Raw genomic sequence first — 26,039 nt, forward strand, 5'->3', positions numbered from 1 at the left:
GGGTAGCGGGGATGCAACCTTGGGTGTGCATTGTTGTCCTAGGTGAAACCACTCCTGCAAGTCACTCGCCAAGAGGAGGAGCTCCAGGCCAAAGATGAAGAGCTGCTGAAGGTGAAAGAGAAGCAGACGAAGGTGGAAGGGGAGCTGGAGGAGATGGAGAGGAAGCACCAACAGGTACGGCTCACCAGCTCCCACATGGCCCTGAGTGAAGATGCTTGTTCCTGCTGGCAGGAACCACCCAGTGAATTATCAGTAAACAGCGTCTTACTTGATGTGTATTTTCCACTCCTTTCCAAAGCACAGCCGTTTGAACCTAGAGGGAGCAGATGCCCTAGGGTAGGCATTGGGATGTCTATACATAGGAATCAGCTTGACTTCCTGCATGTTTGCCTCGGTCACTCTTTGACACACAAGTGATCACACTTGCTCTCAGGTGTGTGTTTAACACCTGTGAGACTCCTCCCAGTATTGTCACCTTCTGTGGCTCACGAGGGAAACAGAATAAAGTAAAAGGATGAGATTGTTCAAGGCTCCCACCTGCCTCTTCTCCAGCCACAGTGGTCAGGCGTCCACATCCCGTTCTTAGGAACTGTGCTTCATGGACAGAGCAGAGATCTGGGAAGTGTTTGTGGTTGAAGTGACAGGACTAATGTGTTCAGGGCCAAAAACTGTAATAACAGAGGCCAGAATATATGTGTGTGTGTGTGTGTATAGAGTCACTGTCTTTGTGCTAACTTGATAGCATTTGCATAGTGTTTTCCTCCAATTCCTTGGCCCTTTCGTGAATTACCTTAATAGTAAGAACAGGAGTTCTTAAAATAGCATGAATTTAATGTGTACTATTCAGGATAACTTGAGACAACAAAAACAACCCATAATGTTTTCATTCAGCTTATTTTGCTTGCACTGAAGACGTATTTTGAAAGTGTTGTCCGTGATATTATATACGTTTAACCCTGGGTTTCTTTGGTGACGTGCCCTGACCACTGCAGTCCCTCCAGTGACCGTCCCTCGTGCTAACCAGCCAGTCACAGCAGTGGGCACTTTTTTGTGATTGCAGCTGCTGGAGGAGAAGAATATCCTGGCAGAGCAGCTGCAGGCGGAGACCGAGCTCTTTGCTGAAGCAGAGGAGATGAGGGCCAGACTTGCCGCTAAGAAGCAGGAATTAGAAGAGATTCTCCATGACTTGGAGTCTAGGGTAGAAGAAGAAGAAGAAAGAAACCAAATCCTCCAAAATGAAAAGAAGAAAATGCAAGCACACATTCAGGTATCGGTGGCCGTTCTCATAGGATTCCAGTCTGGGTTTTCCAAGTGTATCTGTTGAGTGAATAGATGTTGTGGGTTTGGATTCTTGTGTTCACTGAGGAGCAAGAGGAGCCTAAGTGATGAGTCCCCACCCTTAAAAGATGACCAGCATTCGAACCACACACGTACTGGGTTCCTTCAAACATAGATTTGTTCTTTTGAATGAGACTGTTTTGGGTTTTTTTCCCCTTATGTTCTTATTAACACCTTATAGGATGCAACGTGATTCAGAGGAGAAACATGCCAGGGTTTGTGGGGGCTGAGGCTGACCTTGTCCTTTGTGTTACCATTAATACAATTAATTCTGCTGCTCACTCCAGTCATTAGTGAGGCGCCTACGAGGTGGTTTGGTCATAAGAAAAGCTCAGTGCTGATGCAGGAGGTGGCCAGGAATCAGAATAAGCCACAGAGCCGCCCTTTGTGGTAACTGCTTTATTTATTTATTTGGCTGTGCTAGGTCTTAGTTGTGGTGTGCAGGATCTGGTTCCCTGCCCCCAGGATTGAACCCAGGCCCCCTGAATTGGGAGTGTGGAGTCTTAGCCAGTGGACCATCAGGGAAGTCCCTGGTAGCTGCTTCCTTATGGAGATCGAGCTGCCCTCACATGAAGCACAGCGCTCTCTCTGACTGAATACCCAGACGACTGATAGAGACAGCAGTAACTATGCCTGTACCCTGCAGCTCACCCACTGCTTTTTCTCCTTGAACCTCACCCCAGCCTATCCAGTATGGCCTTCCTTGAGCGTCAGTGTTTCTATATCTGACACCACTTTTCATGGGTCTAGGGCCAGACTTGCTTTCTTCTAGGTCTCTCCCTTAATTTTTTCCCATCACTTAGGTTATCTTTGCAAAGCACAAACAATTCAGACATTTCTCAAAGCCATGAAAGAGACCGTATTGTTTCCTTGACAAATACCCAGTATGGCAGTTTATCCAGACTCTCTCCACTCTTCAAAACAGACAGCTTTCAAGCATCCTCTAGTAGGTTGGCAGAGTAACACAAAAACTGTAAACAGTACACATTAATCCAGCAATTCTAGTTCTAGGACTTTATTCTAACCACAAATCAATGGAAGCCTACTTACTATCTAACAATGGGGGATTCTTAAACTATGGTAATATACAGTTTTAAATTAAAAAGATGTTTATTTTTACGGGTATTAATAACATAATAGAGTTGTAAAAGAATATATACAATAAGCTCTAACTAAAAGTATTTATATATAACTTACAAACTTTACATATGATTTTATACGGGACTGTGCAGAAGCCCTAGAATAATATTCACCAACAGTGGTGCGTTCTGGTGGTATTATCGACAGTTTCCATCTTCTCTTGGTTGATGAGCGTGTGCTCATTTCCGTGGTATTACTTCACTCAGTGTGGGCTGACGCATCTGTGTCAAGTTCACCATGCTACTGTCAACTTACTGTGCGCTTGAAGTTTTTCCCAGTAGTTAATCTAGTGCAAAGGTTTCATTCCAAAACCAGTTGTGATAAACTTCAGCAATTATGTCGAATCCTGTTCTGATACACGTGTTTATTAGCTACACTAAGGTAAAGTCTGAAATAAAGAGAAGCCATTGCAGTAAAACTGTGCGTAAATGCTGGAATCCCACCCAGTTTGGTGATGCATTCACGCTGTGAACCTGACGTGACCTAAGGCAGCCCTTCCTCAACCACCTGTACTGTTTCTGTTGTTTCTGAGTTCTCTTTCTCTTCTCTATCAGCCAGACATACATAGTAGAATAAATCAACACATGATTGACAGTGATTTTTGCATAAACTAACATTTGTGGCCCCAAATACATATAAATACATCTCTGATCAATGAGGTAAGTATGTGTCCTGTGTTAACTATTCTAAAATATGAGTTGTAATAACTATATGTTATTCCATTTTACAAATATACCCACTTTTAATTACCAAGACTTTAAGTATGTTTATAGCTCCTCGATATGATAAATAACACTTTGCTACAAGGTTTTTAAAAAAGTCACATATGACTTTTCCTGAAATGGCCTTTTAAAAGAAATGCTCTTTTTCAGAGCAGCTGTTTTTCCATGCTGGCTTCTAGAAGGATTGATCCACTTTGTACTTAACCTATAGTGCATACAAGTGTCTGTTTCACATAATTACATTTTACATTTTAAAAAATATCCCTGCTATTTTGAAAATCAAAACTTGGTATTTTGTTGTGACCTGAACTCCTTGATGGTTGGTGTGTACGGAGTCTCGTGGAGGAAGCAGGGAGACTGACCACATGGCTCCTTTACCAGGACCTGGAGGAGCAGCTAGATGAGGAGGAGGGGGCTCGCCAGAAGCTGCAGCTGGAGAAGGTGACGGCAGAGGCCAAGATCAAGAAGATGGAAGAAGAGATTCTGCTTCTGGAGGACCAGAACTCCAAGTTTATCAAAGTAAGGGAGTATTTCCATTGAAGAGCTGATCTGAAAATATGGAAAATACTTAATGTCAACACTTTCAGGAAATCTCGGGATTTCATTTACTCAGTTTTCTCTCTTAAGTCTCTCTGGATTTATAGTCTGTACTACACAGACTATAGATGTCTAAAGGCAGAAACTATTTCACTTTCTAAATTCACCAGACAGCCTTGTAATCTCTGAGATGGTTTAACCTGCACGTGGCTCCCTCACCTTGATCCCCTCTCTGTGGTCACTGATCGAGCACTGGCTGTGGGGCTCTGCAGGCCGAGCTCCGGGGATTGTCCCACAACAAGTGGTCCTTCCTTTTCTGCCCTTTTTTGGAATATACAGTCTGCTAGGGGAGATAGTGCCATATTATTAATACTTGTTTCCTAAGTAACAGTCAAATCCAATTGTCATTTCGAATGCCTTTTCTGAAGCTGTTTTTCTTGTTCAGGAAAAGAAACTCATGGAAGATCGCATTGCAGAATGTTCCTCTCAGCTGGCTGAAGAGGAAGAAAAGGCAAAAAACTTGGCCAAAATCAGGAATAAGCAAGAAGTGATGATCTCGGATTTAGAAGGTTAGTGTTTGGGGGTTAGAGAGATTGTAGGACTATGACATGTTAGCCTTTAAGATTTTACTTATATCAGTGAAGTGAAAGTTGCTCAGTGGTGTCTGACTCTGCGACCCCATGGACTATACTGTCCATGGAATTCTCCAGGCCAGAATACTGGAGTGGGCAGCCTTTCCCTTCTCCCAGGGATCTTCCCAACCCAGGGATCAAACCCAGGTCTCCCACATTGTGGGTGGATTCTTTACCAGTGGAGCCACCAGGGAACCCCAAGAATACTAGAGTGGGTAGCCTATCCCTTCTCCAGATCTTCCCGACACAGGAATCAAACTGGGGTCTCCTGCATTGCAGATGGATTCTTCACCAACTGAGCTAGCAGGGAAGCCCAGATAACTTACATCAGAACATGCTGTAATAGTAAATGTACATGAGGATTGCTCATCAGTTTGGGTTTACTAGACTAGGCCTCTTAAATGGGACTGTCATTTGCCTAGTCACCAAATACTAATATTTATGATGGAAAGGCACTAAATTATCTCTCAACTTTGATTTTTTAAAGTCAGTTTCTGTGGTAACACACACTGCCCTTTGGTGGGCACAGTTGGGATCTAAGTCAAGTTGGAGCCATGCAGGCTGTTGAACTTGTATGTGTTTAAATGCTGTGTTAAGGTGCCTGGTTCTCACTTCACAAAGGGACAACTGCTGACACAGAAATGGGCAGAGACAGAGTATGTGGACATGGCAGTGTCTCACTCTGATGGCCCAAGTCATGTCAGAAAATGCTAGAATTTTTTGCAAAATCTGAATCATTGCCTTATGCAAAAGAAACATCAGGGTGGAAGTTAGGAGCACAGAAAACCCTCCCTTTGACCAGCAGCTGCACACAGGTGTCTGAGGGAGCAAGAGTGTAGCTCCAATCACCCTGCTGTTCCCAGATCTTTTATAACCGGAGGAAATAAGTGGTTTCTAGAAAATATTTGGGATTTTGTTGTCCTCATTCTCAGCATGAGATTCTTCCCATAAACCATTCTTACCCGCAGATGATACTAAGGCAGCAACAGGCTTTAGAATACAGTGGCTTGTTTTCGGCTCTAACCAGTCTGTGTTTTGAATGTGTCCCTATGGAGTGATGTTCAGTGTGTTGAAGAGCTTCTTGTATCTTGCCCTAAGAGCGCTTAAAGAAGGAGGAGAAGACGCGCCAGGAGCTGGAGAAGGCCAAAAGGAAACTGGACGGGGAGACCACGGACCTGCAAGACCAGATCGCCGAGCTCCAGGCGCAGATTGACGAGCTTAAGATCCAGGTGGCCAAGAAAGAGGAGGAGCTGCAGGGCGCCCTGGCCAGGTGTGCGCTAGACACGTGGCTTCCTGGTTGTTAGGATGACATAAGGACCTGGGGAACTTGGGAGCCTTTGTGTCAAGGCAGCCAGAAAAGCTCACCAGCCTTTCTTGGTATTTATATTCAAAAATCATGAGTCGTATCATGAAATCCTTGGAAATCTACACCAGATCAAATGGTTTTAACCATATCAAATATTCTGGTTTCTGTACAGTATAACTTGCAAAACAATATGTTTTACAAGAGGAAATCACTTTTCAGGAATTAAATCCCTCCCTCCTGCATCTAGCATAGTTCGGTGTTCAGTCCTTAAACATTCAGTTATAGAATGGAAGTCATGTAGTATAAGTATAGTTATACCTGATACTTCATTTCTTTATCAAGATAACTATTAATATTTGGCTGTTGATAATTTATTATGATCAGGAAAATCTTAGAAATTCTTCTCTGCAATTGCTGTTGGACTCTGGCCCCTTAGCAGGTGACTGCTTAGAACCCAGAACTACAGTTCTCCACCCCCATAATGCATCAGCGTCCCACCTCCCCCAGTCAGAACTCCACCTACACTGAATCCCGCATGTGAGCATAAAGGTGCACAGAGGAGCGAGAAACACAGGGTGGAAGGAATGAAGGTGGTGGCTCTGCTTAATTAGAGGAACATTTTGCTTGAGGGAATTTTTAAATAATCATTAAAGTGAGAAGGTCCTACCTTTTTGTGCCCATGAGCCCTTTGGACAGGGCCTGAGCCCCATCCCGATAGCAGCTCTGGGCCCAAGCCACTTGTGGGTGCAGCCACCCCTGCCCAGGCCATGACTGAGGGTGGAGCGGTGTGTGATGGGGCCCTTATGGGAGGAGTCCCCGGGCGCTGGCTCTGAGTGCCTCCTGTGCCCGGGTGTCCTGCGCAGGGGTGACGACGAGACACTACACAAGAACAACGCACTAAAAGTCGTGCGAGAGCTGCAGGCCCAGATCGCCGAGCTGCAGGAGGACTTTGAATCTGAGAAGGCTTCGCGGAACAAAGCAGAGAAGCAGAAGAGGGACTTGAGTGAGGAGCTGGAGGCACTCAAGACGGAGCTGGAGGACACGCTGGACACCACGGCGGCCCAGCAGGAACTGCGGTGAGCGGGGGCGGGGCATGTCCTCCGTCCAGCAGCCCCTCTCCCTCCTGGCGACAACGGCAGGTGGAGCAGTAACCACACCTCGGTGGTCAGAATCCATCCAGCCTGTGGCAGGAGCACAGGTGTGCGGGTGGACGACACAGGGCGCATGGGGGGTGGGGGGTCGGTGACCAGAAAGCCCCATTTCTAGAGAAAGCTGCTCACAGTGATGGACGTTCCAGTCTGCTGGAAAACGTCATGTGAGATAGCCAGAGGAACCCACTCATATTTCGGACAAAAGCAGAACTGTAATTTAATCATTCAACTAACTCTGAGCTAATTTAATGTCTGTAGTACAAAACGAGAACAAGAAGTGGCGGAGCTGAAGAAGGCTCTCGAGGAGGAAACAAAGAGCCACGAGGCTCAGATCCAGGACATGAGGCAGAGGCATGCGACCGCCTTGGAGGAGCTGTCGGAGCAGCTGGAGCAGGCCAAGAGGGTAGGGGGCCGCGGGGCATGGCAGCGGCTGGGCTCTGAAAGCACGCTGCTGGCCTGGGAGAGCCAGACACCCCTGAGCTGGGTGGGTCAGCTCTGGTCTCCAGTCCTGGTCCTCTCGGTGTCTCCTCACTGACACCTGCTTCCTCCTGATGACTCAGTGCAAAACCTTGAACAGTTGGTGTCCTGCCCTCGCTCACCTGGCGCCTCCCCCACCCCCATCCCCCACCTCTGATCTGTCCCAGGCACCACACAGGGCACCTTTGTTCGTTGTTCCCGCTTCCAGGTCTTGTGCTGGCTTCCAGAAGGCCCCCCCCACCCTCCCCCGTATCTGTATCTGCTGTCCTGAGTGGTATGTTCCTGCAGCAGACATCTCCACACTCAGAACAAGTGTTTGCATTCATTCATTCAACAGACGTGGACTGCAGGCTCACCCAGTGCCAGCACAGTTCTCCAGATACCAGAGCAGCGCCCTCTGTGGCCTTCATTATAAAACTGCTAGTGACTGTTTTTCTTCCCCTCTCCTAGTTCAAAGCAAATCTGGAAAAGAACAAGCAGGGCCTGGAGACAGACAACAAGGAGCTGGCGTGCGAGGTCAAGGTGCTGCAGCAGGTCAAGGCTGAGTCCGAGCACAAGAGGAAGAAGCTGGATGCCCAGGTCCAGGAACTCCACGCCAAGGTCTCAGAGGGAGACAGACTCAGGGTGGAGCTGGCTGAGAAAGCCAATAAGTTACAGGTAGGCCTGGGAAACCATTCCCAGACATCACCCTCAGTGTCGGGCAGGGACTGACTTTCAGGGGCACACAGGCAGCCCCAGCACACATTAGGCTCCTTGTGTTGGTTCTCCCACTTACAGCTCACATCACCCCCAGATGAGTCTGGTAGATGAGGACGTGACTAGCTCGACTGCCTCTGGGACTCAGCTGGCAGTTCTCAGGGGTAGAGCTGCAGACAGGCAGCCCAGAGCCTTCCCCACCCTCTGTGGCCAAGACTGCTGCATCTTCCATGTGCCGTCCCTTTGCTCACGTGATTGTGGACACTGTTGGGTTGGTCAAAAAGATGCAGTTTTTCCATAACAGAATCACCACTCTTTTCTATCTGACCACTGTTGAAGGGAGTCTGATCTTTTATTCCTCCTTGCAGAATGAATTGGATAATGTCTCAACTCTTCTAGAAGAAGCAGAGAAGAAGGGTATTAAATTTGCTAAGGATGCAGCTGGTCTGGAGTCTCAGCTCCAAGACACACAGGTATTCTGGGGGTGGGAACGGTGTTCATCATAACTCTCCTGTTTCTATCATCTGTGAGCTGGTGAAACACGCTCATCCCAGAACTGGCCTCTTATCACCTCTTTCTGATTTCCTGTTTTACTTTTATTTTCAACCATCTTATACCACAAGCCTTGAAGAGCCCTCCCCTAGAGCCCGTGTTTCCTTGTCTGTAGGTTGTGTGGGCGCCTGGGAGAGGGCTCTGGCCAGCCACCTGGGCGCTGCCTGGGGTGTGGTTCACCAGGCGGTGGTCCTGTTGTACACTCTTGCATTGCTGGCCATGTTGAATGAGATGGTTTTCTTATGGTTTTTGACCCATTCCGCTGACCTGAGAGCAGCAGAAAGGGATTCATGAAGTGATGTGGGAAAGGGAAGCTTGCAGGTCCCTGGCCCTGGCCCTAGCCCTGGCCCCGGCCCCGGCCCCGGCCCCTGGGGGTGGTGTTGCCATTGCTTGGGGACAGGATTGATTTTGTGGTGGTGTTTTTTTGGCCACCACTTGGTTTTGGGGATCTTAGTTCCCCAACCAGGGATTGAACCCATGCCCTGGACAGTGACAAAGCTCAGAGTCCTAACCACTGGACCACCAGGGTATTCCCCAGTGAACAAGTTTAAAGCACTCTTGTATTAAGGGAGCTGTTTAAATGATCATGTGTTTTAAAATCACTTGTTATTATCACTGGGTATTCCTCACACTCCGTATTTTTAACAAGGACATGGTGGTTTGGGTAATGACTATAACCTGAGTACTGACCTTCTATCAAAATGAACAGGAGCTTCTTCAGGAGGAGACGCGCCAGAAACTGAACCTGAGCAGTCGGATCCGGCAGCTGGAGGAGGAGAGGAGCAGCCTCCAGGAGCAGCAGGAGGAAGAGGAGGAGGCCAGGAGGAGCCTGGAGAAGCAGCTGCAGGCCCTGCAGGCCCAGGTGTGCGAGGCCGTGGGGACTGTGGGCCTCCACGTGGGTCATGTCCCTGTCCTGCTGGGTGGTTCCAGCTCCATTTGGGACAGTTAAGTGGGCCTTGTCCTAAGTGAAACCCCTTAAGTGTGTTTTCTTCAACCTCATCACACACTAACCCTATGCTGGTTACAATGCTGGGAGATGTAAGGTTCCAGTCCATTCATTGTGTATAGATGATTAGTGAAGAAGTTTATGGTCTAAGATTCATTTGCTCAGAGTCACAAAGTATTGACTTGTTTTATTTCTTCTCACAAGATAATGAAAACAAGTTTTACCTTTTTTCCTCAAATGTGTAATTCAGGTGAGTTCTTTAATGTTGATCTTTTCTCCTTTAGTTGACGGATACCAAGAAGAAAGTAGATGATGACCTGGGGACAATTGAAAATTTGGAAGAAGCCAAGAAGAAGCTCCTCAAGGATGTGGAGGTGCTGAGCCAGCGCCTGGAGGAGAAGGCCCTGGCCTATGACAAGCTGGAGAAGACCAAGACCCGCCTGCAGCAGGAGCTGGATGACCTGCTGGTAGACCTGGACCACCAGCGCCAGATCGTCTCCAACTTGGAGAAGAAGCAGAAGAAGTTTGATCAGGTGGGGCCCACACTCCCAACCCCAGGCTCCAGGGCCAGCACCCCACGTTTCCTCCTAGCACAGCCCTCACTTTGATCATTTGGGTTTAAAATAATCCCTTATTTAAAACAAGGTGTATTTGTAGCAAAACTGGAAAAAGTTCAGTATAAAGGAGGAAATAGGAGAACATCCATGATCTAGTGGTATTCTCCGCTAGAAGTCAGACATGCAGCAAATGAGAGAAGTCCAACATTGATCTTTACTGTTTCCTGACGCCATGCCGTGTAGCTGTTAGCGGAAGAGAAGAACATCTCTGCCCGTTACGCAGAAGAGCGCGACCGGGCGGAGGCAGAGGCCCGAGAGAAGGAGACCAAAGCCCTGTCCCTGGCCCGCGCCCTGGAGGAGGCCCTGGAGGCCAGGGAGGAGGCTGAGCGACAGAACAAGCAGCTGCGAGCGGACATGGAGGACCTCATGAGCTCCAAGGATGATGTGGGCAAGAACGTGAGTGCCAGGGCCCAGGCCGTTGGGGGTCAGCAGCTCTGGGAAGGGCCAGCCCACAGCGACATGGACGAGGTGGTCTCAGCCCATCATGTCAGCGTCTCCGGGATGAGCTGTCAGGTTTTCTCCTGTCTGTTCCCAGTTACCTGCACCAAAGCCAGGCAGGGCGTTCATGTGGTTTCCATGGACCCTCCCCACCGTAACCTGTATCCTCGCAGGGGCCCTGTGAATGAAGTGTTTCTTTGTCCCTGGGTCATGGGTGGTTATCAAACCCAAGTATCAGAAGTTGCCTCAGATTGAGGGCAGTGGGGTCTGTCTCCTGCACAGAGTGGGAAACCTGGAGAGGAGCCAGGGGAACCCCTTATCCCCCAGCTGCACACGCCTTCCCCGATGCTGCCCTGATGTTTGTTCACCCTGTATCCCTCCCTCAGTGTCGAAGGTTTGAGGAGAGCGATGGGGACCCAGGCCTGGGGGTCAGAACAGGTTCAGGGTTTGACTCTCCCCCAGCTCCATTCAGCCTCTCCACATTTCCTTTTGTGTCCAATGGACATGATACTTAGCTATTTCATGAAGCTGCTACAGATGTGCTCTGAAAAACACAGTCCTCTCTAAAAATAAAATCTCATTTTCCTGGGACACGGGCTGTATGGCCATATAATGAGGGTGTGGGACTGCCCTTCCTGCTGAATCTTCTACAGCCCAGTGGACAAGAACCCCCTAGCATAGAAATGGCCAGGATTACATAGTAAAGTGCAAAGAGAAAATTCCAGCACTGAGTCCGTCTTCTTGTTCCTTGTTGGTTTTCTCTAGAATAAACAATAGTCACACATTCTTTCCAAAAACATTTCCTCTGTGCCTGTGAAGTGCCAGACACCAAGAGACACAGGCCTCCTCATGTCCTAAGGCGTCTTCTGTCCTCAGGAGAACCAACATGGCCATGAACCCCAAAGGGACACATAATAATAGTGCCTGCACATGCCTGCCTGAGGGTTGTCTCTGAGATCAAAGGGAACATGACGGGGAGCACCCAGCACAGTGCTGGGCACAGAGAACTTAGTAAATGTGTGCATGGTGGGGATCTCTGTCCAGAGAAAGGTCAGGCCTCTATCGTGCTGTACCCTGCTTCCTAGGATTCACACACCTTCATATTTAAAAATCTGCACATGTGCATTTCCAACACAAATGATCTTCACCACAGCAAGAGGGAGGTGCTGTGAGACCGCAGGCCAGTGGCCAATCAACAGGCCATTGCCCTGACACCATGCTCTTCTTTGATCATCAGCTTTTAGAGATCTCTCAGCTGCATGATCCATGGTAGAGCACACGTGCATGATGCCAGGCCTATCATTCAGATGGTGCACTCTGAGATGACTAGTGCAGCGGCCAGGTCAGGGTTGGGGGATGCCTGGGGGGTTGGCTATATAACAGGAACTACTGTCCATGCATGTCCCTCCAAGGGTCATACCTGTGCTTCTTCCTGTGGTCTAGGTTCATGAACTTGAGAAATCCAAACGGGCCCTAGAGCAGCAGGTGGAGGAAATGAGGACCCAACTGGAGGAGCTGGAAGATGAGCTCCAGGCTACAGAAGACGCCAAGCTTCGCCTAGAGGTCAACATGCAAGCCATGAAGGCCCAGTTTGAGAGAGACTTGCAGACCAGGGATGAGCAGAATGAGGAAAAGAAGCGGCTGCTCATTAAACAGGTAGATCTTAGAGGTGTGGCCCCCAGAACAGGCCCTTGTTTGTGCTCAAAGACCAGTTTTTGGCCAGTGATATTTGCGTTGGAACATAGTAGCTGGAGGAAATTTATTGGGTCATATAACTTTATCTTTAAAATATAATGTAATTGGGTTTGATTTCCTATTTCTCAGATTATCATTACTACTTAAAAGCCAGTGGGCTGTCCAGGGACATGTAGTCAGGTTCAAGTTCTGGGAGTCTTACAAGTGTCAGTAAAGGGAAGAATCAGTACATACCTGACAAGGTGATTCAGAATACTCTGAAGGTCAGATTGCATGTCCTCTTTAAACCACTCTAAAGGGAAAACTCGAGGTATTTACATTTTTGTTATGTGAAAACATTGCTTGGGCACTTACAATTTATATACTTTTCTGAGTGCATTTAAACTTCTAATTTAAAATTTTAAAGTGAAACATTCCCAAGGGCTTCCCTGATAGCTCAGCTGGTAAAGAATCCACCTGCAATGGGTTTGATCCCTGGGTTGGGAAGACCCCTTGGAGAGGGGAAAGGCTGCCCATGCCAGTATTCTGGCCTGGAGAATTCCATCGACTGTATAGTCCATGGGGTTGAAAAGTCTCGGACATGACTGAGCGACTTTCACTTTAACATTCCCTTGGAGTTCATGGTATCAAATCTTGGATCTGGGACACTTTCTTATTTTTGGTCCACTAACATTTTATTAGTCATTTATTGCTAGATAACAGATTAGCTCAAGCTTAGTGACTTAAAACAGCACACATTAAATGAGTTTCTGTGAGTTGGGAATTCTGAATCAGCTTATTAACAGGGAGCATCCATCATCTGAAGGGCTGACTGGGGCTGGAGGGAGTGCGTCCAAGCTGTTTGCCCATGTGGTTGACACGTGGGACCCTCTGCTGGGGCTGGGGTGTCCCCGTTGTGGGGCAAGTGGGGAGCTTCCCTAGGAGCTTGTCTTGTGTCTTCCAATCTCGCTGCATCACCTGGACTAGGAGCTTGAGATCAGGGATTCTGCCTCCTTACACACTCTCGCCACGGTCAGTCGGTCAGTGGAAATGATTTGTACCAGGTGGAGATGTTTATAGATTTCTCTGTACAAATTCAGCTGCTAATAATAATAACTGCTTGGAGGCAGAGAGCCCCCCTCCTGAGTAAGCCGAGCCCCCATGGGCCTGTTCTCTGTGTGAGGATACCGGGTCTGATGTATCCTGACACTGCCTGTCAGGTGCGGGAGCTTGAGGCAGAGCTGGAGGATGAGCGGAAACAGCGGGCCCTGGCTGTTGCCTCAAAGAAGAAAATGGAAATAGACCTGAAGGACCTGGAGGCTCAAATCGAGGCAGCTAACAAAGCAAGGGATGAAGTGATCAAGCAGCTCCGCAAACTCCAGGTGAGTGCCACCAGCCATCAGGGTGTGATGATGGGGTCATCGGGCCCTGCTGAGACCACTGAGCACGACATGGCTCGTGATGCTGGAGAGAAGGCTCTGGGCAGCATCCAGCCTTCATCATGCTGGCGGGCTCAGTGTTGCCACGTCACTGCTGCAGGGCACAGGGCTGCTGTCATCCTCAGCTGTAGGCTGGGGCCATAAGCCATAAAGATGGTAGGTGTATAGCTCAGCGTCTACAGGGTGGGCTTGGCTCCATTTGGATTGAGTGAGGTAGAGTTGCCAGGTGGGCACTCATTGAGGGACAAGCTCTTGGGGCTCTGAATAACGTCTCGTGGTCAACTAAACACACAGCCACCCACTGAAAGTAGGTGGTGTCGACTTTGTCGACCAGGGCCGTGAGCCGCTCCCGTGGTTAGGGGGACACGGCAGGCCCACCTGCAGCGTGGTCTGCAGAAGCAGTTGTTGAGCAGCTCCATGTTGCTCTTCCTCCAGCTGCGCCTTTCTGTCCAGTCAGCATCGCTTTAGCTACTCAGATGGCATGCTGGTTTTCACTGTCACAGTGACAAAGTGATTTCTGTAGTAACTTGCTATATTGGCAGGATGTGATGGGCTCTCTCGTACAAGGACACACTTCTCTGGAGGGAAAGACAAAAGCTTTAGAAAATTTCCATTCCTTTGGCCTTGGTGATTCTGCCTCTTCTTCCATTCTCTGGATTATCTATTCACTCCCTCGGTGGTACTGTTTTACAGTGCAAAAGTTTTTTGTTTTGATGGAGTTCAGATTATTTTTTGTTTCTTCTGGTTTTACTATTTATGAAGCCGCTACCTAATCCAGGGTCCTGAAGATTTAGTCCTGTGTTTTCTCCTAAGAGTTGTATGTAGTCCATGGGGTCACAGAGTCAGACATGACTGTAGAGTTTTATACTTCTGGCTCTTTCTAAATCCATTTCATTTTTTATTATGTAGTTTGATATATGAAGCCAATTTCATTCTTTGGGATATGGATATTCAATCGTCCCAGCACCATTTGTTAAAAAGATTTTCCCCATTGAAATTCTCTTGGCCCTCTTGTCAGAAATCAGCTGACCACAGACTTGTGTCTGTTTCTGGACTCTTAGTTCTATTCCTTGATCTCTATGTCCTGCCAGGACCACACAGTCTTGGTTACCATGGCTTTACAGGTTTTGCACTTGGGAAGTATGACTTCTCCAACTTTCTTTTCCATAACTGCTGTTCCGGGCTCCTTGCAATTCCATTTAGGATCAGCTTGTCAGTTTCTGCCCCCCTGCCTCCCCTAAGCCAGCTAGGATTCTTATTTTACATTGACTCGGTACATCAATATGGAGAGTATTACCATCCTCACAAAGGTATTGAGTTTTCCACGAACATGGTCCATGAACATGGCTATCAGTCCATTTAGCTATTTCACTTTTTTCTATGATGCTTTTAGTTTCTGGCGTACAAGTCTTATACATTAGCTAAATTTTACCCTTTTGATGCTAAGTATAGCTACTTTGTTAATATTTACAGTCTTTACAGTTAGTGTATTGAATTTCAATTATTTTTGTACAGTTGTCCCTCAGTGTCCGAGAGGGATTGGTTCTAGGACCAACCCCTCTGCCCCCGTGGATACCAAAATCCTGATGCTTAAGTCCCTGATATAAAATGGTGTATTACTTGCATATAACCTGTGAACATCTTCTCATATACTTTAAATCATCTGTAGTTTACTCTAGTTTCCTCATAACAACCTGATACAAGATAATGGTTGCCCACGTGGCAAATTCAAGTTTTGCTTTTTGAAATTTTCTGAGAATGTTTTTCCTCTGAATATTTGTGACCCACTGTTGGTTGAATCCATGGTGTGGAGCTCAGGTATGGAGAACTAACCGTATTGATCGATCCTGTATACTGCAGCCTCACTGAACTTGTTTATTAGTTGTAACTTTTTTTTAATGGATTCCTTAAGATTTTCTATATATTTTCATCTGCAAATTGAGCTAAGTTTTATTTCTTCTTTTTCAGTCTGGGTATCTGTTATTTCCCTGTCTTGGCCTAAATGCTTTGACTAGCATCTCCATTACATTGTTATATAGAAATGGCAAGGGCAAAAACATCCTTGTCTCATTGCTTATTGTAGGGAAAAGCATTCAGTCTTTGACCATTAAGTATGATATTAGTTTTTCATTTCATTGATTCCCTTTATCAGAGTTGGGGAAGTTGCCTTCAGTTCATTGTTTTTATCTTATTGTTTTTATTTTGTTTTGTTTTTTTTTAATTTTTTTTGAAATTTAATTGGAGGCTAATTACTTTACAATATTGTGGTGGGTTTTTTGCCATACATTCACATGAATCAGCCATGGGTGTACATGTGTTCCCCATCCTGACCCTCCCTCCCCATCCCATCCCTCAGGGTCATCCCAGTGCACCAGCCCTGAGCACCGTTTCATGCATCGAACTTGGACTGGTGATCTGTTTCACATATGATAATATACATGTTTCAATGCTATTCTCTCAAATTACCCCACCCTCACCTTCTCCCACAGAGTCCAAAAGTCTGTTCTTTACATCTGTGTCTCTTTTGCTGTCTCGCATATAGGGTCATCATTACCATCTTTCTAAATTCCATATATATGCGTTAATGGTGTTTTTCTTTATGACTTACTTCGCTCTGTAGGCTCCAGTTTCATCCACCTCATTAGAACTGATTCAAATGCATTCTTCTTAACAGCTGAGTAATATTCCATTGTGTATATGTACCATAGCTTTCTTATCCATTTGTCTGCCAGTGGACACCTAGGTTGCTTCCATGTCCTGGCTATTGTAAACAGTGCTGCGATGAACATTGGGGTACACATGTCTTTTGCAATTCTGGTTTCCTCAGTTTGTATGCCTAGTAGTGGGATTGCTGGGTCGTATGGCAGTTATATTTCCAGTGTTTTAAGGAATCTCCACACTGTTCTCCATAGTGACTCTACTAGTTTGTATTCCCACCAACAGTGTAAGAAGGTTCCTTTTTCTCCGCACCCTCTCCAGCATTTATTGTTTGTAGACTTTTTGATAGCAGCCATTCTGACTAGTGTGAGATGGTACCTCATTGTGGTTTTGATTTGCATTTCTCTGATAATGAGTGATGTTGAGCATCTTTTCATGTGTTTGTTAGCCATCTGTATGTCTTTGAAGAAATGTCTGTTTAGTTCTTTGGCCCATTTTTTGATTGGGTCGCTTATTTTTCTGAAATTGAGCTGCAGGAGTTGCTTATATGTTTTTGAGATTAATTCTTTGTCAGTTGCTTTATTTGCAATTATTTTCTCCCATTCTGAAGGCTGTCTTTCCACCTTGCTTATAGTTTCCTTCATTGTGCAAAAGCTTTTAAGTTTAATTAGGTCCCATTTGTTCATTTTTGCTTTTATTTCCATTACTCTGGGAGGTGGGTCATAGAGGATCCTGCTATGATTTACATCAGAGAGTGGTTTGCCTATGTTTTCCTCTAGGAGTTTTATAGTTTCTGGTCTTATATTTAGATCTTTAATCCATTTTATTTTTGTGTATGGTATTAGAAAGTGTTCTAGTTTCATTCTTTTACAAGTGGTTGACCAGTTTTCTCGGCACCACTTGTTAAAGAGATTGTCTTTTCTCCACTGTATATTGTTGCCTCCTTTGTCAAAGATACGGTGTCCATAGGTGCATGGATTTATCTCTGGGCTTTCTATTTTGTTCCACTGATCTGTATTTCTGTCTTTGTGCCAGTACCATACTGTCTTGGTGACTGTTGCTTTGTAGTATAGCCTGAAGTCAGGCAGGTTGATTCTTCCAGTTCCATTCTTCTTTCTCAAGATTGCTTTGGCTATTCAAGGTTTTTTGGTATTTCCATACAAATTGTGAAATTATTTGTTCTAGTTCTCTGAAAAATACCATTGGTAGCTTGATAGGAATTGCATTGAATCTATAGATTGCTTTGGGTAGTATACTCATTTTCACTATATTGATTCTTCTCACTGATGAACATGGTATATTTCTCCATCTATTTGTGTCATCTTTGATTTCTTTCACCAGTGTTTTATAGTTTTCTATATATAGGTCTTTTCTTTTGGTAGATTTATTCCTAAGTATTTTATTCTTAATTTCTCTGTTTTCTCACTGTTAGTGTATAGGAATGCTAGGGATTTCTGTGTATTAATTTTATATCCTGCAGCTTTACTATATTCATTGATTTAGCTCTAGTAATTTTCTGGTGGAGTCTTTAGGGTTTTCTATGTATCGGAGCATGTCATCTGCAAACAGTGAGTTTTACTTCTTTTCCAATCTGGATTCCTTTTATTTCTTTTTCTTCTTTTATTGCTATGGCTAAAACTTCCAAAACTATGTTGAATAGTAGTGGTGAGAGTGGGCATCCTTGTCTTGTTCTCCTGACTTTAGGGGGAATGCTTTAATTTTTCACCATTGAGGGTAGTGTTTGCTGTGGGTTTATCATATATGGCTTTTATTATGTTGAGGTATGTTTCTTCTGTGCCTGCTTTCTGGAGAGTTTTTATCATAAATGGATGTTGAATTTTGTCAAAGGTTTATTGAGTGTTTTTATATTGAAAGGTATTAGATTGCTTCTGTGTCAGTTGAAGTGACTTCTGTGTCAATTGAAGTGATCACATAGTTGTGTTGGATGTCAAATCAACCTTGAATTCCTCAGATAAATCCCACTTGGATGTGTTGATAGATCTTGTTGGTTTCTATTTTGTTGAGGATTTTTGCATCTATATTCATAAGGGATATTGACTTGAATGTTTTCTTTTTTATCACTTCTACATTTATGTTTATAATAAATTCATATTTTATAATCTGGGGGGAAAGGTATGTTTAAATAAGAATAAACACTACCCTAAAACTTTCCTCCTCCTAATGCTTAGGCTCAGATGAAGGACTACCAGCGTGAATTAGAAGAAGCTCGTGCCTCCCGGGATGAGATTTTTGCTCAATCCAAAGAGAGTGAGAAGAAACTGAAAAGCCTGGAAGCAGAAATCCTTCAGTTGCAGGAGGTTTGTGTTTGTTTATTCATTTATTTGCTTAACAAATATTTGCCCTTGGAATTTCTCTAAGACCAGATAAATACATTTCAGTGTTTCTGTAGCCAGTGTAATCTCACTGATCATTTTTTAATATGGTGCTGGACCATCTTACTGCTTCACTTGGGCAAAGTGGTCCCATTTGATATTGTTCTATTAAACAGAGAGGTTGAATAGTGTATTTCTCAAATCTGTTTACAGTTTGAGGCACACTTGGTGCCTCAAGCAAGGTGGCAGCAGCCTACAGGCACTGTCAGACCTCACATTTAAGGAAACTTAGCAGCCAGAGCTTACATGACAATCTGAACTCACTCAGGAACTTGCCTCATCCGAGCGAGCCCGCCGACATGCTGAGCAGGAGAGAGACGAGCTGGCGGACGAGATCGCCAACAGCGCCTCCGGCAAGTGAGTCTCCTGAACAGGTGGGAAGGGGTGGTGTCTCACTGGTCCTCACAGGCACTAAGTCAGCTACAGGGGTCATCTGGCATTGGGGAGTCAGTGGTTGGTTTGCTTATCTGTTCAAAGTCTGGAGAGATGAGCATGAGATGCTGGGCCTCAGCCAACTGGCTGAAGCCCTGCCAGGTCACACCTCCCTGCACCAGTCACATCCACACAGGTGTGCAGGAAAGGCCTTCAGAACCTATCTGGCCTCCACAGGACTGCACAGCCTTGCAGTGCAGGGTCTCACTTTCACATTCTTTAGGTCTCTTTCCCGCAACGTATGTTTCATTAAAAGTCAGATTTTGGGGTTTTTTTTTTTTTTTTTTTTTACAATTAAGAGGTTGCTTTCTCCATTTAATGGCTGTCCTAAGGATCCATGGTGGTCAATTTCTAGTGTGCCATGGTGAGGAGCTGGCTTTGGATCTTGGTGCACTAGAGAAGCTAGGGAACACCAGGATCTTTTTGCACTTTTAAAGCTGACACTGGCTGTGGGGCAAAGCTGGAGGGCTGCATAGCAATCCAGGCGCAAGATAGCGGGGCCTGGCCAGGTAGCAGGCCTGGGGATGGAGAGAAGTGGGCAGTGTGTTTGGAAGCAAAACCAACAGGACCTGGCAGACGGGGGTGGGAGGAGGGGAAAGAGAAAAATTAAGAATGCTAATGGCAGCACAGTGGGTGGAGGAGCCCTGGGGAGTTCTCTGTGCTGAGTGTCACCGCCTCGGCTGCAGGTCTGCACTGCTGGATGAGAAGCGGCGTCTGGAGGCTCGGATCGCACAGCTAGAGGAGGAGCTGGAGGAGGAGCAGAGCAACATGGAGCTGCTCAATGACCGCTTCCGCAAGACCACACTGCAGGTGGGCCTGCCATGTCCCCTCACCCCAGGAGGGACTGTGTCATCCCCTGCACAACTGACCCATCTCCCCTTCAGGTGGACACGCTGAACACTGAGCTGGCGGCCGAGCGCAGCGCTGCCCAGAAAAGCGATAATGCGCGCCAGCAGCTGGAGCGGCAGAACAAGGAGTTGAAGGCCAAGCTGCAGGAGCTGGAAGGTGCTGTCAAGTCCAAGTTCAAGGCCACCATCTCTGCCCTAGAAGCCAAGATTGGGCAGCTGGAGGAGCAGCTTGAGCAGGAAGCCAAGTAAGAGGTTTTCAGTGCTGTAAGCCAAAGAAAGGTTTTTACAGTATCTCTGCTACAGACCAGGTCCAGGTTTATAGAGATGACACCAATGGCCCTTGTCCTAGGGGAGCTTTGTTGCCGGGGGAAGAATCACAAGGGCACATATAACCGGAGAAGCTGGTGTGAGCCCTCAGGGAGCACTGGGCTCGCCTGTCAGCTCTTCCCAGGCTCAGCTGAGGGCTAATCATGCTGTGTGTGCCCCATGACTCGCTGGTGCCATAGTTTACATCTCTGCCCAAGGCTGAGCCCAAGTTCACGGCATCACGTGAAATGCAACAGTGTGTTGGCATAGAAGAAATGCAGTGTAACAAAAAACACAAGTTTTTTCTCCTTTAAGAAAGGATTGCTCAACAGTTTCCATTCTGGTGACGTAAACCATTCATTCTGAAATTTATGAGGAATTGCACAAAGCAGCTTTTTGGCAGGCATTTGCATGTCTATTAGAATAGAATCTCAGATGGCCAGAGCTGGAGCAGACTTTCAACTTCACCCTCTTATTGAGGAGCTTGGGGGCCCAGAAACACAGGGTCTATGCGCAGTCCTCCCCGGCCTAGCATCCAAAACTTTGTTCCCCTGCTCTCAAATGTAACAGCTAAGGGTTTGTTTGTTGTTAGTTGTAATTGACTTGACTTGGTCCTTTGAGCTGATTCCATCCTATCCATTTTTGCATAACATTTGTGAAAGAACAAAAGATCCTTTTGTGTTTTCAGTGGAGTTCTCCAAGTAAGTTAACTCTCCTTCCTTCACGTGGGACAGTGGAGGCCTGTCTAGAACATGGTGCCTTAACTCCTACCTGAAGTGGGGGGAGTTGTTTCAGTGTTCAGCTGCTCTAGCATCTTAGTAAGTACGTGCCAAGTCATTTGTCATGTCAGACTCTTGGCGACCCTGTGGACTAGCCTGCCAGGCTCCTGTGTCCGTGGGATTCTCCAGGTAAGAATACTGGAGTGGGTTGCCTTGCCCTTCTCCAGGGAATCTTAGTCAGTGGGAGTGAGTGAGTGAGGTCGCTCAGTCGTGTCTGACTGTTTGCAACCACGTGGACTGTAGCCCATCAGGCTCCTCCGTCCATGGGATTCTCCAGGCAAGAATATTGGAGTGGGTTGCCATTTCCTTCTCCAAGTCAGTGGGAAGTAATTTTAAATTGAAACAATAAATTGTTTTGTTTTCCAGGCTAAAATGTTAGGTGATGAGAGTAACCAACTAAGGTTTTTATTTCCAAAAATTCTACACTCGATGTAAATGACCTTTGATCTTCAGAAGATCACTAAGGTGATAAGTAGCCATGCGTGAGGGAATAATGCAGGTGTTCTGCCTATCAGCATTAGACTACATTAAAGGCAATCCATGGTTCGACCAGAAGGAAGAAGTTTCTGGGCTATGTTGATCACGATGATACAGGGGTCCTGGAAAGCACTCCAACGTGTCATCGAGAAAAGGACTTAAAATATTTCTACTGCAAGAACTGTGAAAATGAACACGTGGATCATTTTCACAGGGAAAGAGCCGCTGCCAATAAACTAGTCCGTCGTACCGAGAAGAAGCTGAAAGAAATCTTCATGCAGGTTGAAGATGAACGCCGCCATGCTGACCAGTATAAAGAACAGGTAAGGAGAGAAGGCACGTAAAGGGAACACGTCTTCCACCCTGAATGCTGTACAGGAACACAGATACAAGACCAGCCATGTTACTATGTGACTTGCTGACTTAGGAAGAGCTGTTTGAAACTCTAATAGTGTTTCAATACACAAGCTGTTTCTTGTTCCTGCTGGTCACTCCTGGGTGCTGGGGATACAGAGGTGATTAGGACACAGCCCTGCCCCACAATACATATTGAGAAAGGGTGGGCAAGAGCCTTGAGGAAGGCTTGAAGTGGGGAGGCCTGAACTGATCTTATTACCATGTTTCCTTCACTAGAGTGGACACTGCATGAGTGCAGAGATTTCTGCCTGTTTTACCCACTGTCTTCTGAATGCCTAGAAAAGTTGTAGTTGGCAGTCATAAGAGTTGACTCATTGGAAAAGACTCTGGTGCTGGGAGGGATTAGGGGCAGGAGAAGGGGACGACAGAGGATGAGATGGCTGGATGGCATCACCAACTCGATGGACGTGAGTGAACTCCAGGACTTGGTGATGGACAGGGAGGCCTGGCGTGCTGCAATTCATGGAGTCGCAAAGTCGGACACGACTGAGCAACTGAACTGAACTGAACGTGGGCTGGGTGGAGGGGCAGATGCAGGAGGTAGCGGGAAGGGAAGAAAAAGCGCGTGCACTGCACGTGGGACCCAAGGGGTCGTCCTCGTCTGCGTCCAGGCGTCTGTCTCCTAAGTGTCAGGGCGTGTCAGCTCTGTACTGGCTGCAGCCTGGGGGGCTGTGCTCTCGCTCGTCTGGGAAACCTGAGGATCCACTGCCTCTAGCCCAGACCCTAGCAACTCCGAGAGCAGTTCTGGGTGGGTGTGAACTGGACCAGCACGGTGTTGGCCAGCTTCTGTGGCTCAGGAGTGGGCGGGCTAGTGGCAAGCCAAGTTCTCACTTGGTTTTCCAGAGTGGCTTGGTACTTAGAATATTGACATGCCCGTGTTGAAAAGAGGTGTAAAATGAACACACCATCTCCTGGGGGTCGAGACTATCTGTTGTTGCTGGTAATGGCAGTTTCCTTTCATAATTCCATAGATCACTCATGTGAAGATGTCATTTTTCTGTAGAAAACTCAGGGATGAAAATTGGTTTTCAGTTGTTTAAAAGTTTCCTCTAGCCTAATATGCTGTGTAGACACGGTTGTGCAGAGAATGGCAGGCTGTTCAAAAGGCCTCAGGCTGGGCCCTTGCGTGTGCACACATGTGTGGCCAGTGGGGCAGAGGCCTGTGCTGAAACATTGAGGACACAGCAGTGTGAGTTTGGATTCAGCATTTTGGTTTGACTCGGTTCCTATAACTTCCCCGAGATGGAGAAGGCCAACGCCAGGATGAAGCAGCTCAAGCGGCAGCTGGAGGAAGCAGAGGAAGAAGCCACACGTGCCAACGCATCTCGGCGCAAACTCCAGCGGGAACTGGACGATGCCACTGAGGCCAACGAGGGCCTGAGCCGCGAGGTCAGCACCCTGAAGAACCGGCTGAGGTAAGTGGCTCCAGACACTGTGGTTTTCTTGGCCAAGTGTGCAGGTCCTCCTTGGCATGTACCTATTTAGGACTCCTGACCATTGGTGGTCTGGAGAGCGGGGAAGCAACAGGCCACTCACTCACTGGCTCTGTGTTTACTGAGAGGTGTGCGAATGCATGGCTTGAGGCTTGTGTGCCAGCCCAGGAGTCTGTCCATGTCCCTTGTGGGCGGGGGCAGCCTCTCCACAGCAGACTTGATGCACCCCAGGACACAGGGAGCCAAGGCTTCTCCCCAGAAGGACGGCTTGGCACAGGTGTGGCCTGTGGGCTGGAGCCTGTCTGCCCTGCTCATACGCTGCCAGTGATAAAGGTTGTAAAAAGACCAGCAGAGACCTTAGGAGGCCCACAAAGCCTGCACACAGCACTTCCTCTCCCTCTGCCCTTTGGGGAGCGGCTGGCCGGGGATGAGCCAGTGGTGCTGTCCTCACAGTGTCTGGGACAGGGGCCAGCCACCATGGCCCCCAGGACGATGCCCAGTGGGTGGCAGTGGTGGCTAAGCACAGAGCCCTTCTGATCGCCCCACCACCCCAGGGGCTGTGTCCTGGGCGGGGAGGTTTGAGTCCTCAGGTGGGTGGACGACTTGGCGGCCACGTGCACCTGCTTTCTGTTCCCTCCAGGCGAGGCGGCCCGATCAGCTTCTCCTCCAGCCGATCAGGCCGGCGCCAGCTGCACATTGAGGGCACGTCCCTGGAGCTGTCAGACGACGACACAGAAAGTAAGACCAGTGACATCAACGAGACACAGCCGCCGCAGTCCGAGTAAGTCCAAGGAAGCTGGAGGAAGCAATACTGCGGGATATGCAGGAAGTCACTGGCGCCCCCACCTTGGGGCCTCCTGCAGATCTGGGGAACCGGAGAGCTGCGAGACTCCTTCCTGAGAGATCAACTGTGTCTTAAGGCCTCATGGCCTACACACACGTCTCCTGCTTCAGATTTAGGTACAATTGCTCCCCTTTTTATATATATATATACACACAAAACCTACACATATTAAACAGATCGCCTCATCATTGCATCTATTTTCCATATATCCACCAAGAGACCATTTTATAATACATGTTAAGAGAACCCTTTTTCAAACTAACTGCAGACCCGCTGCCAGTCGCTGGGTCATGGGGCCGCCTAGCGGTTGCCGCCCCGTTGCTCTGCATGCTCTGTCGTACAGACAGCTACCTTAGTTCTGTGTTCACGTGGCCCCTGCCTCCGCAGCCACATCAAGTCCCTTAGAACGTTAGGGAACCTAAACTGCACCTGTAGCTCTCATTTCCTTCAGATGATGATTGACACTATTTCAGTGGGCAAACTGTGAAAGGGGCTTCAGCGAGATGGGGGGGGTGGGTTGGGGGAAGCAGCATCCATGGGGGTTGCAGTGCCCCTCTCCCTCAAGTCGTGGGGTCCCCGCATCTCTTCACGTGAACTGTCTTCAGCCAGAGCTGCTCTGTGCCAACAGGACAGTGGCCACGATGCAGCCGAGGCCCAGGGGCAGCCATCAAAGTGACTTCTGGATGGCCTGCTCCTTGCAGCCACAGGCCCCCCCAGTTAGGGGGACACCCTTCCTCGCCAGCCAGGCTCTCATGCTGACCTTGCAAATTCAGCCGCTGCTTTGAGCCCAAAATGGGAAGATTGGTTTTGTGTCCGAGACTTGTTCAAGTCTGTCACTGAGGGGGACAGCACCTCGGGAACAGAGGCCACCCGCCTGAATGTTGACATGCCAGTGGATGACTCCTTTTTCATTTCTCCCTCCCCACCCCCTCGGGACAGTGTTACAGTAAACATTTAGCATTCTGTTTTGGGTTGATAGTTAATCAAACTGACATTACAGAAAGTGCCTTAGACACTACAGTACTAAGACAATGTTAAATATATTATTTGCCTCTGTAACAACTTAATGTATTAAGTTTTGACTGTGCTTCATATCATGTACCTCTCTAGTCAAAGTGGTATTATAAACATTCAGTGACAATGAATCAGTGTTAATTATAAATCCTTGATCCTCTGCAACGTGCTTGAAAACACAAACCTTTTGGGTTAAAAGCTTTAACATCTGTTGGGAAGAATTTGTCATGTGGGTTTGGAATCGTTGATTTTTTTCCCCTTTATGAATTGTACTGGCTGTTGACCACCAGACACCTGACTGCAAATATCTTTTCTTGTATTCCCATATTTCTAGACAATGATTTTTGTAAGACAATAAATTTATTCATTATAGATATTTACGCCTGCTCTGTTTACTTGGAGGAAAAAGCACCCGTGGAGAATAAACAGACCTCAATAAACAAGAATAATCATGTGAATGTGCAATGTTTTCTCACCTTCTGTTCTGGTTGGACGCTACATAGACTTACCGTGCTGATAGCCAGGCCGCTTGTTCCAAGGGCACCGCATGCCCAGAAACTGTCAGGTGACAGGTGAGTTCTCTGGGCGGGCTGGCGGCTGTCTTGCTTTCCCGATGAGCAGTCCAGGACTGTGGGATGAAGTCTCGAGGAAGGTTTCAGTGTCCAATCAATGAAGCCCATTACTGGATTAGAGTATTTCAAGAGGCCTGAGAAGTTTCAGGCTATTTTCAGGCAGGATGCACGTTAAAAATGCTTTTGGGAGGATTCGGTGGT

General features: G+C 47.1%; 1 protein-coding gene across 4 annotated transcripts in view; it reads left to right on the forward strand.

Moving 5' to 3' along the window:
- The window catches only part of MYH10 (myosin heavy chain 10), a 119,880-nt gene extending 94,238 nt beyond the window's left edge, over positions 1-25,642 (forward strand). For 3 of the 4 annotated variants that reach the window (XM_055576566.1, XM_055576567.1, XM_055576568.1), the window contains 21 exons: positions 43-174; positions 1,061-1,267; positions 3,582-3,719; positions 4,183-4,306; positions 5,468-5,639; positions 6,539-6,751; positions 7,085-7,229; positions 7,754-7,960; positions 8,368-8,472; positions 9,261-9,413; positions 9,782-10,030; positions 10,298-10,510; positions 11,996-12,208; positions 13,447-13,608; positions 18,513-18,641; positions 18,985-19,073; positions 19,835-19,958; positions 20,033-20,241; positions 21,773-21,881; positions 23,218-23,390; positions 24,049-25,642. In XM_055576566.1, coding sequence (XP_055432541.1) covers positions 43-174; positions 1,061-1,267; positions 3,582-3,719; positions 4,183-4,306; positions 5,468-5,639; positions 6,539-6,751; positions 7,085-7,229; positions 7,754-7,960; positions 8,368-8,472; positions 9,261-9,413; positions 9,782-10,030; positions 10,298-10,510; positions 11,996-12,208; positions 13,447-13,608; positions 18,513-18,641; positions 18,985-19,073; positions 19,835-19,958; positions 20,033-20,241; positions 21,773-21,881; positions 23,218-23,390; positions 24,049-24,193 — 3,411 coding nt within the window. In that variant the 3' untranslated portion in view covers positions 24,194-25,642. The remainder of the gene's footprint in view (positions 1-42; positions 175-1,060; positions 1,268-3,581; positions 3,720-4,182; positions 4,307-5,467; positions 5,640-6,538; positions 6,752-7,084; positions 7,230-7,753; positions 7,961-8,367; positions 8,473-9,260; positions 9,414-9,781; positions 10,031-10,297; positions 10,511-11,995; positions 12,209-13,446; positions 13,609-18,512; positions 18,642-18,984; positions 19,074-19,834; positions 19,959-20,032; positions 20,242-21,772; positions 21,882-23,217; positions 23,391-24,048) is intronic. The other variant, XR_008713072.1, reaches the window with a different exon arrangement.
- The last annotated feature ends 397 nt before the right edge of the window (positions 25,643-26,039 follow it).

Source organism: Bubalus kerabau, chromosome 4 (genome assembly GCF_029407905.1).
Source record: "Bubalus kerabau isolate K-KA32 ecotype Philippines breed swamp buffalo chromosome 4, PCC_UOA_SB_1v2, whole genome shotgun sequence".
Classification (NCBI taxonomy): domain Eukaryota; kingdom Metazoa; phylum Chordata; class Mammalia; order Artiodactyla; family Bovidae; genus Bubalus; species Bubalus kerabau.